The 14,776-nt window shown below is 41.8% G+C and overlaps 1 protein-coding gene across 8 annotated transcripts in view; it reads right to left on the reverse strand.

Annotated features, from left to right (window-relative positions):
• Positions 1-242: 242 nt before the first annotated feature.
• The window catches only part of GULP1 (GULP PTB domain containing engulfment adaptor 1), a 192,707-nt gene continuing 178,173 nt past the window's right edge, over positions 243-14,776 (reverse strand). For 5 of the 8 annotated variants that reach the window (XM_083412316.1, XM_083412311.1, XM_083412314.1 and 2 more), the window contains 3 exons: positions 12,511-12,649; positions 6,787-6,881; positions 243-2,979 (listed from right to left, as the gene is read on the reverse strand). In XM_083412316.1, coding sequence (XP_083268442.1) covers positions 2,908-2,979; positions 6,787-6,881; positions 12,511-12,649 — 306 coding nt within the window. In that variant the 3' untranslated portion in view covers positions 243-2,907. Of the gene's footprint in view, positions 2,980-4,736; positions 4,748-6,786; positions 6,882-12,510; positions 12,650-14,776 lie in introns of all 8 variants that reach the window. The other 3 variants (XM_083412318.1, XM_083412315.1, XM_083412313.1) reach the window with 2 other exon arrangements.

Here is a 14,776-nt window from a genome sequence, read left to right on the forward strand (position 1 = left end):
TCATTGGCAATTTTGTGTGTGCTCGGCCACGCAGGGCCCCAGGGCTTATGCACCCTTGGGAGTGGGGGAGGTGAACAGGAGTACCTTGAACTGCAATGTTTTGTTGCAGGCCCCATTTTTGTTGTTGTTGAGTTTTGTGGTTTTTATTGTTTGGCAGTTGCTTCTTTGTTGTTATTTTATATTTACCGTTTTCTTTGCACTGCAGATCAGTATTAAATAAAAGTTCTGTTCCACGAGACAAAATTATTTAAAACATTTATTCGGAGCAAAATTAAACAGACAGTTTGAGATTACATAGAAATACAAATTTCAACCAGAACACTAGAACCCTCTCGTTAAAAATGTACTTTCTTGCTGAATTAATTTAGGTGTCCTTGTACTGACGAGATCGGTTAGATTATATCTAGCTTTTCGTAGAATCAACCCACGTAAAAATCAGTAAAACAAAGGTTTCTTAAAATGTGCAAATATTTTCTGAGTGTTTCGTTACCATCCGTAGTAAACGGCCCCTAAATATATGCTTATTACGTAAAGCTTTCTTTTTTAAAAGTACGATAAAAATACAAATTCTATTTGTTTTAAAAAGCCATTGATATGGCTACTAAACAACCTCGTTGTACAAATTGCAAAATACTATAGAGGACAAACAAAATTATAGATTTCTTTCTAGGAAACATAGTCTACTCTACTCATTAGTGATTCCATATATATATATGTATATAACTATATCGACAGACACATAGGCCATGATCCAAAGGACTGTTTGTGGTGTTTTGCATCCGCACTGTGTTTGTCCCACACCTTCCTACTGTAGCCACCATCCTTGCGACCTCGCCAAGCAGTTTCTGAAAGTCAGGCGACCCTCTGGAATGGTGTTCAGTGTGATGTGAGAGCCTGCATTTTTCCCTGCACATGTGCAGAAGCACTTTAGGTATGCAGCCAGTTCTCTTTGGATCCCGTCCATAGATATAGGTATACATTCAGACCGATCAACGAAAAGAAGGAAGACTTAACACAATGCAAAAACAGGAAAGGCTCGACTGGAGCCGCAGTGCCTAAGCAGATGCCTAACTTTAAGCAAGTGAAGAATCCCAGACTGTCCAGGCATCTGCTTAAGCGTCTTCCGAGGCTGGAACAAAGCTTTTAAAAAAAGGTAATAATATTGCATAAATGCATCCTATTTTCTGTGTAAACCTCACAATATAAGGTCAAAAGCTATTATTTTTTTCAACCCAAGTACCAGAAAACTAATTCTTTTCTCCCCATCTAAAAGATATAAGCAGTAAAATAATCTCTTAAGTGTCTTCTCTTATTTGTCCTTCGCATCCACCCTCCCCACCCCCCAAAAGTCTTTTCAGTGAAAGGATCCTTACAGGAGAGGAAACTCCCCCCCCCCATTATTGTATATACATATATATGTATATATATATATAAAAATGTGTATACATACACACACACTTTAAAAAATGAGAAAAGTGATGGCAAAAATTGGAACAGGAAGGAACAATTCCACGGGTGAATGCAAGAAATGCACAAACAAAATGTTCATTTATTGCTAGTTTGAAGACTAGTGGAAGAAAAATACACTGATGCTCAGGAATGGGCTTCCGCGCAGAATTACAAATGACAACGGGATAACCTGTCCCCACCATTCTTCTCTGGGTTACTTGTTATCAAGTTATGCACCCATAAATGACATGTACATTGCACAGTAAGGCTATTTGCCAAATGTATGATCCAAGCAGCTTTCATAGGGTTCCCACATGACCCAGCAGCAGAACTCCTTTTGTGTGCTTCCAGATGATTCTCCAGGCTTCCAAGATCCTGAAGGATGTACTCTCAAACCCTCTGGAATTAGCAGAGGGCCTGACCTCACAACATCGAGGGTGTCTTCTTTTAGCTAAAGCGTGTGTGCATAAGGCAATCTGAGCTGGATTTTTCTGTTACACGTAGCAACTTAACATGTGCTCCAAGCAGTGACTTTTAGCCTGGCTCCACTTGGAAATCAACAGGATTTCCAAAACATCTGTGTTGAGGAGTCAGCTATCGGACCCTCACCTCCTAAATATGCTTCTGAGTGCAGAAGAGCGCTTGTGTGCACATGTAGATGTGAAAACAGACAATCACTCGCCACTGAAAAACAGAGCTTTTTGTGAAGCAGATTCCAAATGACAAACACCACCAGGAATGTAAAAATAAGCTTATGCGCCTAATCAAAATTCTTAAAGCTAGGACAGGAATCTGTGGTTCCCCGGGCTTTGCTGGTTTTCAGCTCTGATCTTCCCAACGTGCTAATTAGTTAGGGTTGATGAGAGTCATGTTAGTTGGGGCTGATGGGAGTTGGAGCCTGACAACATCTGAAGCACCCCAAATCGGTGATGATGGAATGCTTCCATCACTCCCTTTATGTTCAAGTACAGCCATTAATGTGGGAAAGTCTATGTGAAGAACCACAGAGCGCACTGCAGCTTGAATCATGGCCAGAAACAAGGATTTATGGACTGCGTGAACTGTGGTATGCAGTATCTGGGCGATTTTCAACAAAAATGTATGAACAGGGCCCTACATACTGGGAATGAAGAAACCAACTGAGGGGATTCTATAGCGTTGCATGAATAGTTCGAAGAACTTCACAGCACATGGTGAACTGCCATTGGGTGGCGGAAGATGACTAAGAAAGACAGCAGTGTGATTTTGTTTTGGTTTCATATACACGTGTGACTTTTTACATTTGTACAGGGATAACACTGGAACCTATCTGGAGTTTCACAGAAGCAAACCTCACAAAAGTGAACAAGTTGAAAAAAACATTTTTGGCACATTGACAGTATTTGTAATACGTTTTAAAACTCCCCCCCTCCTAAAAAAAAGAGATGGCGATATCTTTTCACGGTTCTTTTCCTGGCATCAGCACCTGCTGTCTAGAGGGTCAAGGCAAAATACTGTGCCTTCCAGAGTCAGTCCCATTTTGAACCCCTCCTGAAACAGAGGAAGAAAAACACAAACAAAGAAACAGGAAAGAGTGAGAAAATGTGATATTTTACAAACGCCTATTGAGAAGTGCTCATTCTTATAACTGTGGAATTCACCTTAAAAAAAGAAAAGAAAGAACGTCTGGCCATGCAGGAATAAGATTTTTTGAGTTCTGTAATACATTCTCATCTGGATTGTTTCATAGAGAATGAAACTAATATCTCTCTGTGTGTGTGTGTGTGTGTGTGTGTGTTTGTGTGACTGTTTTTAAAAAATTTAATGTGCTTTAATTACACACACACACACACACACAATATGCTTTTGATGTTACTGCTATTGAGCCTTAAGCTGCCTGTTTCCACTGTCCCATTAATAATAGATGAACAGTACGAATGACATTTACAATATATCTCACTATCTATATGTGAAAAGCACCCTCAGTTTGAGATCAGGGTCCCCATCAAATATCTGCCTAATGTGAAATTTAAAAAGTGGATTTGAACGTTTGCATTTTGTCAGTTTTTGGAGGTGGCGGCGGCAGTGGAACATGTATGTAGCCTGCAAAAGTTTTGTGTCTGTGTGTGTGTGTCTGCGTGTGTGTGTGATGTGTCAAGGTTGAACCCTGATTGAAAATATACAGTGGGATGTGTCACATTCCACTGTATCGGGCTTGCAAATGGAGAAAAAGTATGCTGTTCCATTCTGAGCTGGAATGGATCTAGTTGGATCTGAGAATTTGATGGCTCTGTTTTAGACCATGGCAGCGTACACTGCCTTACGTACAAATTGGCGAGAGGCAACCTTCAAGATAAGAAGTGATTCTTGGCAAGATAGGGGTGCTTTCATAAGGGTTATTCCTGTGGGCTTAGAGGATTTCAGTTTGACCTATAAATCAAATATGCTACAAACATGGCTGATTTGAAAGGTAGCCCTCCCCTCTGGATTACAGTACTGGCTAGAGCTGAAGAATAAATAAGTATTCTTTTACTGAAAAAACAGAACAACAACAGAAGACACGTGCATTGATTCAATTCCTTAGAGGCCTACATGTGAAAAGCCTTATGTTTGGATGACAGAATTGGGAATGTGACTGTAAGGAATCAGTCCAATGCACATGCCTTCTATTTTCTGGGAAAGAATGCCTGGGGAAGGTAATATATAGTTGCTGGCAAAGGGTCATAGTTTTAGCAAGTCAAAATACAAAGCAGATTCCTGGCTCATATCAGTGGCGGTGTGGCTCTTTAGCAATGCACACCTCTTTTTATCTATGGTGCATTTATCCTAATGTATGAAACTGTTCTTCTATCTCAGTGAATGGGGAGTGGGAAGAACATTGTGAATTAGGTCCCTATATGATCAAACGTCTTTTTTTATAGATATCATATGCATGGTTGAGGGCACTTGAAGTGCACATATACCCAGAGCACAGCATCCCCGCAAAAGCTTGTATTTTACAGAAATGGCACCCATCTTGCCTGCTCCGTCTGAAGTAATAACATTTCCCTTGAGTTTTACAGTTCAGATTGAATAAAAGAATTCATTCTTACATAATGTGTATGTACAGCATAGTGAGCTATTACAGACAAAAAGTCAATACCTCTCTGAAAGGAGCCTGCAAGAATTTCTCAAATTTTACCACATGAAAAATGAAAAAGAATGGAAATCTAGCAATCTGAAGTGCTGAAGTTTAGATCTCAGACATCAACGTTATTATACTTTATAGGACATGAATCGAAACTCATTAAATATATATATATACCAACCATCGCTGACGCTGCACACCCACGAAAGCACAAAGAGACAGAAGAAATATTAGAGCTTCTGGCAGATTGGTTAACATCAATAATAACATTTCTAATTTAGGCTACAATTCTATACACAATTACATGGAACAAGTCTCATTGAACTCAAGAGAACTTACATCCAAGTAGATATGCATAGGATTTTGCTCCTAGTTACAGATCTCACAAACAACTAAACCGAATAATATAAAATAATTGCAACTAAATTTATATTCTCATTATTTCTTACAAAATATTCAGAAGTAAATATAAAGTTGATTGCAACCAAGTTCATTTTCTGAAGTAAATCTATTATAATTTCCCCACTGCTGAGATTGGAAAGGTATTTATAGTATTTCGTCACACATAGATATAAATGTTTTGTGCATGCACTTGGTATATTTTGGTCTCGCATGGTATACTGTCAAAAACCATGGGTATTGGGGTGGGAAAGGTGGAATAATGTTACAGAGGAGCTAAAAGGCAAGGTCTTTCTTGCCAGTAGCCCTGCACCCAACTGGCCTGTACTGCCCTGTGTATCAATGGACCAGGAAGAGTAGTGAGGGGATGGTGGAGGCCTAACCACTACATGGAGGTGAACAAAGGGCAGTCAATGGGCAAAGATACCCATCAGTGATAAAGAGAGATAGGCAAAGGGTCTTGTGGGTTTGAAATGAAGTGTGAGTAGCTGATTAACCATACACAGATAGGATGGGGTGACTAGAGAAGGGATGGTGATTGAGAAATGCGTGGAGAAACTCAGCGGGCTACCATTTGTCATGTATTTGAGTGGGTGGGGGTAGGTTTAAAGAAGCCCTGATGGGCCTAAAGAACGTAGAAAGGCAGGCAACATGGACAATGAAGTGCTGGCATATGAAAGAAGGAGGATGGGAAGAGAAGGAGGCATTTTTTAAGGACTCCAAACGGCAAGAATCAAACCTGGTTAGGAGCCTAAGCAATATTATAGTTAGGCGAAGTGTGCTGTACCTTGAAAGAGCAAAATGTGTTTTACAGATAGATATTAAGGCTTGCTTGTACTGAGTGCATTCTTCCTTGGTGGTATTGTAGTGTGGTGATGGCCAAACTTGGCCCTCCAGCTGTTTTGGGACTACAATTCCCATCATCCCTGACCACTGGTCCTGTTAGCTAGGGATGATGGGAGTTGTAGTCCCAAAACAGATGGAGGGCCAAGTTTGGCCATCATTGTTGTAGTGGTTACATTCAGATCTTCAAAACTGCACCCTCCATGTAGCCCACGAGGGATAAATAGTTCTTCTCTAGAGGAAGCATGAACAGTAATACTGACCCCATTTCCTCTGCAGAAGTGCTACAAAAGCTTATAGAATAAGCATTAAATCCTCTAAGGATTCTGAACACTGATTCACTTATTGCCAGTGTTGTTCTCCTTAGATGTTGTTGGGACTACCAGCAGCATGGACAGTGGTGATGGATGACGGAAACGGCACATGTGGAGAACCCCAGAAAAAGTACCTCTGCTTGAGATGGATAAACACTCTACAGTGGTGCCCCGCAAGACGAATGCCTCGCAAGACGGAAAACCCGCTAGACGAAAGGGTTTTCCGTCTGCAGAGGCGGTTCGCAAGACGAATTTCCCTATGGGCTTGCTTTGCAAGACGAAAATTGACAAAAAAATTTGAGGGTTTTTTTTGCTCCAAAACCCCTTTTTCTGAATCGCTAAGCTGCTAAAAGCATTTTAGCAACAAAACCGCTAATCCCCCAAGCCTAAAAAAGCCGTTTTTAGCCCTTAAAGTGCCAATAGCGCTAATAGCGCTAATCCGTCAATGGGCTTGCTTCGCAAGACGAAAAAACCGCAAGACGAAAAGATTCGCGGAACGGATTCTTTTCGTCTTGCGAGGCACCACTGTATTATTAACAACTGAATGAATCCTATTTCCCTTTCCCCCGCCTTGCAACACAGGCCATGATCATGCCGCCTACAGCACAAACAATGTCCCCTGATATTTACATGGCAATAGAAACAACACTTTTGCAATGGCAAATGTTTTGTCACCTGCATCTCATCTAGTTTGGATTGAATGTCTGGAGGGAAATCTCCTGCTCCGCAGCTAAAAGGGTCAAAAGGTTCTGCTCCAAAAAGGTCTCTCTCTAGAAAGAAGAAGAATATAAAAAAAAGGAATCAGCAACACATAAGGGGTGGAGTGTTTGGAAACTCAGACAGCTGGTGAAACTTTAGACTTGAGAATGCAAAGCGGCAAAATTTGCAACCAGTGTTCTGCTGTATTCTAGAAGGTCTGTACTAGATGGTTCGGTTGAGCCACCACTCTTGATCATTGCGTCTTGCCCCTCTGGGGAAGGAGTCATGAACTGGCAACCATTAATTTTCACTTTATTTCCCCCAAATTATTTTTTGAGAGGGCATCTCCACAAATTCCAGGCTAAATCTGTATGAAGCATAGTCATCTTCTTTTTTAAAAAGCATACAGCCCCTGCAGATCATTCAGAAACTGAAGTGTGTGTGTGTGTTTTCTCTAAGCAGGACAGATATGCAGAGTAAGTTGTTCCAGCAAACAAGCCTCAGATCACCAGCTCATTAGTTTTGGTTACGACTGTGCAGTGTTTCTTATCAAAAGATGAAGCTCGAGGGGGGGAAATAATCCTTTGGCTTGCATTATATTTCTCTTACATAGAACTACGCTAAATCAGAACAGCTGCTCAAAGGCATTCAGAACGGGCAGCTTCCAAAAGCCCCTCCAGGCACGATAGAGCATACCAGTGATGGGGAACATGTGGTCCTCCAGAAGTTGTTAGACTTCAGCTCCCAGCAGCCCAAGTCAGTATAGTCAATGGCCAACCCCTCTTAATCTTTGTGAACTGGCAGGATTCGCAGTGCAAGCTGAGTTATGCTATGGGCATGGATTGTGGACACTGGAAGTGCTGAAACAGTGTGTGTAATCCCAGCAATTAGGGACGATTTGCACGCTCAGAGAAAAGAAGGTAGCACGTTGTTCCTCGGACTCTACCACATCAGAACATATTCAGGTGGTGTAAATCACCTGTCTGATGCCCAGTGCATCCAAAAACTCCCGAACCCCCAAAATTAGAATGCCAGAAAGCTCAAAGCAACTTCTTGCTCAATTGCTTCCTCCTTCTATTCTCATGATGCTTTAAATCTTTTATTTCCCAAGTGTTACAGTTCAGATTATATTCTGCTTTAACTAGCTAGAGATTGACAAGAGAATTACAAAAAAACACATTTTTTCTGATTAATGCACCTCTCATTTTTTTATATTAAAAATGAGTATTTGTCCCTTATTTGCAGATTTCCCGTTGCTCTCCTGTATTAATTTGTGGCGCACATCTATCCCTGTCATGCCTTTCACAGTGTAATAATTTCTATTCTAAAACAGGAGTGGATTTGTGGTATTTCAAACACTCCCAGAATGCATGACCATATCAAGTTGTTTTATGGATGAATTTCTCAACCACAATAATAACATAACAGAAGGAAGATTTATAAGGCAGTGCTTTATGTGTGGTTATGGAGTTTTCGGGGGCAAGGTCTTAAATCTGGCATTTCTGTTTCACACTTTAAAAGATCTAGAAGTGATTGTTGCAGCTTCTAAAATTACTACTATTGGTCCATGACATATAAAATCACCTCGTGAAAATGCATTATAATGATAATATACTGGACTGCTAAATTCAGTAAAATACAGAGAGACTGATTTACCTATTACAAGATGCAAGATCTTCCAATAAATAATGACTGCATTTTCCTTTCACAACACACAATGTGCCTATCTCAACAATCCTTACAACAACCCTGTAAGGTAGGCTGGCATTGTAAAGGTAAAGGTAAAGGTACCCCTGCCCGTACGGGCCAGTCGTGTCCGACTCTAGGGTTGTGCGCCCATCTCACTCTAGAGGCCGGGGGCAGCGCTGTCCGGAGACACTTCCGGGTCACTTGGCCAGCGTGACGAAGCTGCTCTGGCGAACCAGCACCAGAGCAGCACACGGAAACGCTGTTTACCTTCCCGCTATAAAGCGGTACCTATTTATCTACTTGCACTTAGGGGTGCTTTCAAACTGCTAGGTGGGCAGGAGCTGGGACCGAAAGACGGGAGCTCACCCCGCTGCGGGGATTCAAACCGCCGACCATGCGATCGGCAAGCCTAGGCACTGAGGTTTTACCCACAGCGCCACCCGCGTCCCAGGCTGGCATTACTTATCTTCATATTGCAGTTAACTGGGAAGAGCTCTAGGAGACGGTGGTTGATACACCACCTTGTGAGTGGGTTCAAGAGGCGAGATTTCAGCCAACAAATCTGAGCAGAGGACTTTGCATTGCAAACTCTTTAAGCCAGCCGTTTCATTAGTGCTTTCATAAGATCCTGAAAGTATTATTGCCTCTTTCTGACCATTATTTTATGGTGGAGAATGCAGTACCTTCCCAGACTTTGAACTTGATTTTGAAATGTGATTAGCAATATTAGTTTCTAAATAGGTTCTTATTTTGGTAATCTGTTATGAAAAATAAAAGGATAAAGGAGAAGCACGCATGTGGACAGTGGAAGTAGTTGGGTTCAAATATTTCTTTGAAGAAAATTTGACCTGCAGACCTCCTGGAAAGGCCACTGCCCCATGAGTCTTATAGCACAAAGTAAAAAAATTGCCCTGTTGTTATTGGTGGTAATCAAACTATTTTCTAAGAAGGGAGTATAAGATGTTGTTCATCTATTATCAGATTTTAGTTGCTTTTTTCCTATTGAGACACTTTGATCTCAGAAATATCCTCTTTGACTTCAATACACATCAAAAGATGTCTCTTGGCATTGACAACGCGAAAGCCTAAAATAATTGCGGATTCCCCCCCTCGTTTTCAGCCGTTGCAACTCCCCTGCTTGTTTCCCCCAGTAATTCCAAAAGGGCTGGAGATTTCCACTATTTTCCAGAAACATAAACTATACCTTTCCTTTGAGGTAATCAGCCTCTGCTTTCAAGCCAGGCATCTATGTTTCTTGGGGTTAAATAGTGCACAAGCAGCCTGGAGTACTTCACATTCTGCTCATAATACAATTCACTGATGACTATCTGGGGAGATGAGCATATCAAGTCAGGTACAGAGCCCTGAACAACTTAGGTCCAACATTCCTTAAGGACTGCCTGAGCCCTTCTATCTATCCCAGCCCAATCAGTGAGATAATCTGGAAGAGTGCTGTTTACTGCTGCGATACAGAGGCCTGGTGGGCAGATATTTTTGTTGGTCTCACATTGTGGAATACTCTTCCAGCAAATTTGGCAGCCACCATCCGTTTTTAGGTAAAGGTAAAGGTGCCCCTGCCCATACGGGCCAGTCTTGACAGACTCTAGGGTTGTGCGCCCATCTCACTCAAGAGGCTGGGGGCCAGCGCTGTCCGGAGACGCTTCCGGGTCACGTGGCCAGCGTGACATTGCTGCTCTGGCGAGCCAGAGCCACACACGGAACACCGTTTACCTTCCCGCTGGTAAGCGGTCCCTATTTATCTACTTGCCCCCGAGGGTGCTTTCGAACTGCTAGGTTGGCAGGCGCTGGGACCGAGCAATAGGAGCGCACCCCGCTGCGGGGATTCGAACCGCCGACCTATCGATCGGCAAGCCCTAGGCGCTGGGGCTTTTACCCACAGCGCCACCCGCGTCCCACGTTTTTAGGCGTCTCTTAAAAGACTTCATATATGCTGGCAGCCCTATGCTGTTGTTTGAAATTTTCTGGAGTGGCCAGTCATTTTAATGATTATCCCATCTTGCTTTTAATGGTTTTTATATTGCTGTTTACACCCCTGATATTTTATGGGAGGGTAGTATATAAATACATTTGGAAAGAAACAATAGGCCAATCTTTCAAGATTTCAATGGGCAATTTGTTCCCAAAAAGAATGTAAACGGTAAAGCCTTTTATTTTTATTTAAAAAAATGAAAGTCTTTGTTGACTTGGCTGTTTTGTGTTAAAAGCACAACGGATAGCATGACAAGAGCTGGAGCAGAATTACTCACAAAATTACTAAACTATCATTTTCAACTTACAGTTAAACTAAGCTATGGTTTGTATATGAATGCATAGCATGCTGCAGAAATTGTGGGTCCTTTTTTCCTCCCTCACTCCTGCTGCACTTGCAAGAAATAAGCCATAACACAGGCTTGTCCCTTGTTAGTCTTCCAAACAAACAAAGAGGAGTAAGCCAAGAACACATATTGTTTACCACTCATTGTTTGTTTTCAGAGGACCACGGCTTGTCTCCTGGTAGAGTGGCAGCAGCAGGGGAGGAACTAAATGCCTGTGGTTTCAGTAGTATGCGCTAGCGTGCTGTGCACTGAAATTCAAACCATAGTTTAGTTTCTTTGTAATTTAAGGTGACACATGGACCTTGCAGTTATCTCTCACACAAACACCTTTGGAAATGCTGCAGCACGGGGTGGAGAGAAGCCACCCTCTTTTGGTGATTCTTCGGCAATCCTTATACAGTCGTACCTTGAAAGCCAAACGGAATCCGTTCCAGAAGTCCTTTCGACTTCCAAAACGTTCGGAAACCAAAGCGTGGCTTCTGATTGGCTGCAGGAAGCTCCTGCAGCCAATCGGAAGCCCTGTCGGACATTTGGGTTCCAAAGAATGTGCTCAAACTGGAACACTCACTTCCGGGTTTGTGGCGTTTGGAAGCCAAAGCATCCGAGTACCAAGACATTCAGAATCCAAGGTACGGCTGTACTGAAATTTGCGCCCCGGTTTAAACAAGTCTCACTTGCAATGGCCCTCAGTGGTAAGGTGAGTTAGCCAAACCTGACTGCTTTTGATGACATCTGGTGATCAAGGAGAAATGATGGCACAAAATTGGTTTGAAGTAATGTTTTTGTGTGGGTGTTCAACCAAAGCGGAATTTGATCTGGGGGGAGGCGGGGGGAATTTACGTTGCCAAAATCATTAGTTGTACCCCCAACAATAAAAAAAACTATTGAACATTTGGTACCATCCCACTTATACTTAATGTTAACCAAGTTAATGTTAACTATATTACCAGATAGCCGTAGAAATTATTTGGTAGTTTGGCTTTGTGAGGGAGTAATTACAGAAACTTGGTCATAGTTACCAGGGTTAAAATAATACTGGCAGATCCAGCAAGCCTTTACTTCTTCTGAGATGCTTCCCAAAAGAACCACACAGGTGGTTCTGAAGTCGAGTGTAAACTACTTTAATATTTCCATGCGGGATTTGATGGGCACAGGTTTTTCTTCTTCAAAACATAGTGCCCCCTGTGTCTTCCTTCTTTAGCCACTGGAATATGAGATTGCCACCACATTTTCTTTTCAGCATGGGGACACACACAAAAAGGTGCAGTACTAGTTGAGTCACGGCTGAAGTGTCACAACGAAAATCGTAGAAGTGTTTTCCTGAAGTTAACACGGGACTAAAACATATCCTCAGATTGCTTTTGTGCAATATGAAACAATAGATCCAGTCCCCTAGTTAGCACATATATACTTGAACGCCTGCTTAGTTTTAACAGCCAAAAGGGGACAAGCAAACGTTTACAACAAACATGCTATTTTAATTCCTGCCTTGAGTGGAGTTATTAATTGAACATATGAAAGGGTCACAGGATGCCCCCACCAAACACCCAAACTCTCAAAGAACAGGAACACTGCGAACCCAGCACTATCATTTTTAAATGCGTGGTTTCCAAAAACCGTATTTGGCTTAGTATGAAGATGAAAACAAATCAGGTCAGTTCATTACAAAACTTACTGATCTCTGCAGATCTACTGGGCACTGGAGGAGGCTGTGTGCCATTGCGAGTAGGTGTTGATGACTGAGGGGATATGGGAGAAAAGGGAACCATATCAAAGATGTCAGTGGAGGGTGATTTAGGTGTCACACTGCCTGCCTACAATAAGGACAATAAACATTAGGGCAAAATTTCACATGACAAAAATCACAATATTGAACTTTTTTTTTCTTTTCGCATGCAATGCAGAAGATAAAAAGCTACGTTTTCGAACAGAAGAGGGCATGCAAAAAACAAAAGAGCTGGTATGAGAAATTGGCATTTGCAGCCTGAGGTTTATGAAACATGCTAAAGCCTTCAGTCACGCACCAACCAGTATTGTAATACTTTCGCAGTTTTAGCGTATCTGGTGTATCCAGAATTGAATGACTTTTAGATACAAAAGAGTTGGGGGGAATATGAACGCATTTGAATGGAGAGAGAGATAATGCCCATTTATCGGGACAGTTGGCTATACATCAGAACATACAGGACTAGCGCCTGAAATTAAGAGATAACGTCTCAGTTTTGTTTTATTACCTCTTGTGTCATAATAGGATTAATATTCTGCAAACCTGACATAGCAGTTGCTCTAAACACTGAGAAACCATTATGTAATAAAGCAGTAATTTGGATGAAAACACATTAAGGACCATGAATATATTGAAACTAACTTTTTTTAAAAAAAAAATGTTTAGCTTGGTACTATAGAAACCTCATCACTAAAAAAGCCCAGAAATTCTGGTCAGCTTCAGGAAAGTATAATTTGCTGAAAATATACTTTTCTGTCGGATTAAGATTAATAGCCACAGTCATTTCACCATTGCTATCCAAGTAAAAATGCTTTCCTAAGAGGAAAATATGCAGCAATAACATACAGAAAGAAGAGAGATATGCATAAGATAATCTAAGTAAGCTTTCCCATTACAGGGAGCTAACAAGCAACTTTGTTTTATTGACAATGCAGAAAAAATATCCCTAACAGAAAATCCCAACTATGTCTCAAATGTTATGCATAACAATCTGGTTTGGTTATACTGATATTATAATGGAACAAGGCTAACTGGACGTACAATGACCAATTATCTTCACATTGTAATGGAATAGATTGATGTCAGTGCCATGTTTCTAGAGGTGATGTCTTTCTTCCCTCTTGCCATGCAAGGCTTCTTGATCTGTTGTGTTTTAGCGGGTGGTTAGATACACTCAGCATCTCTCTCTCTCTTTTTTGTTCCTGCAAATTAACAGTGTTCATACATCACATAGTTCTGGGTTGTATCTAATGGTGCCCTTCCATAAATGGAAGGAGTCCTTCAATTTATGGAAATAGCCTTGATGTAGTGAAGCCTCCAGACTTCTCCTTGTACAATGGGCTCCCTCCAGTCATCTCCTCATACCCCCACCCTGCCCATGAGTTTGGGTGGTTGTGCTGTTCAGAGCACCCCCGGAACTGCACAAAGGGGTGGGGGAGAAGGAGAAGGGAGATGGTTCTGTCTGGCAAGCCAAAATGCTTGTGCTGATGCAACAATCAGAAGAACGTTACGTTGAATTTCTCCCAGAGAACCTTAACGCTTCTTACCACAAATATGCTTATAACAATAATAATAATAAAAAAATGAACAAGCCTTTTGTGTTCACACACAAGCATCACACACGCTCCTTCCGCGATAGCCAGCCACTGGCCTCTTGTACTATCTGTCCAGAGTTACAAAATGATGGAAAGTTTTGTTCCTGGGTCACAGGCAGAGAGAGAGGAACTTGCATTTACTATAAAGGTTGGTTTCAATAGGAAGGATAAGCCTGGCATCTTAGAGGTAAGTTTGGAGGAATGCTCAGAGTATTCCTGGTTCTAGTTCACCTATGTTCATAAGGTGCTCTGTCCCTCCAGATGTTTTGGGACTACAACTCCCATCATCCCTAGCTAACAGGGTCAGTGGTCAGGGATGATGGGAGCTGTAGTCCCCAAACATCTGGAGGGCCGAGTTTGCCTATGCCTGGTCTATGCATCCCCAGACTCTTCAGCATCTTCTAATAGAAGTTTATAGCGTTACGGTATTCTACTGGAAAGAAATCACCCATGACAAATGACTACACATATTCCCTCAATTTTTTCAAATCGCCAGCAGCTAGTCTGCAGAGCATGGTGAAGTCACTTAGTCTTCCAACTTTGCTTGCTGACTTCTGCTGGATGGCTGCTAAATTCCAGCTGGCAAGAGGGCTCTCTAGACTTTGAGGCAAGCTAGGTTC

The sequence above is a fragment of the Podarcis tiliguerta genome (assembly GCF_965153285.1).
Source record: "Podarcis tiliguerta genome assembly, chromosome: 1".
NCBI classification, from domain to species: Eukaryota; Metazoa; Chordata; class Lepidosauria; order Squamata; family Lacertidae; genus Podarcis; species Podarcis tiliguerta.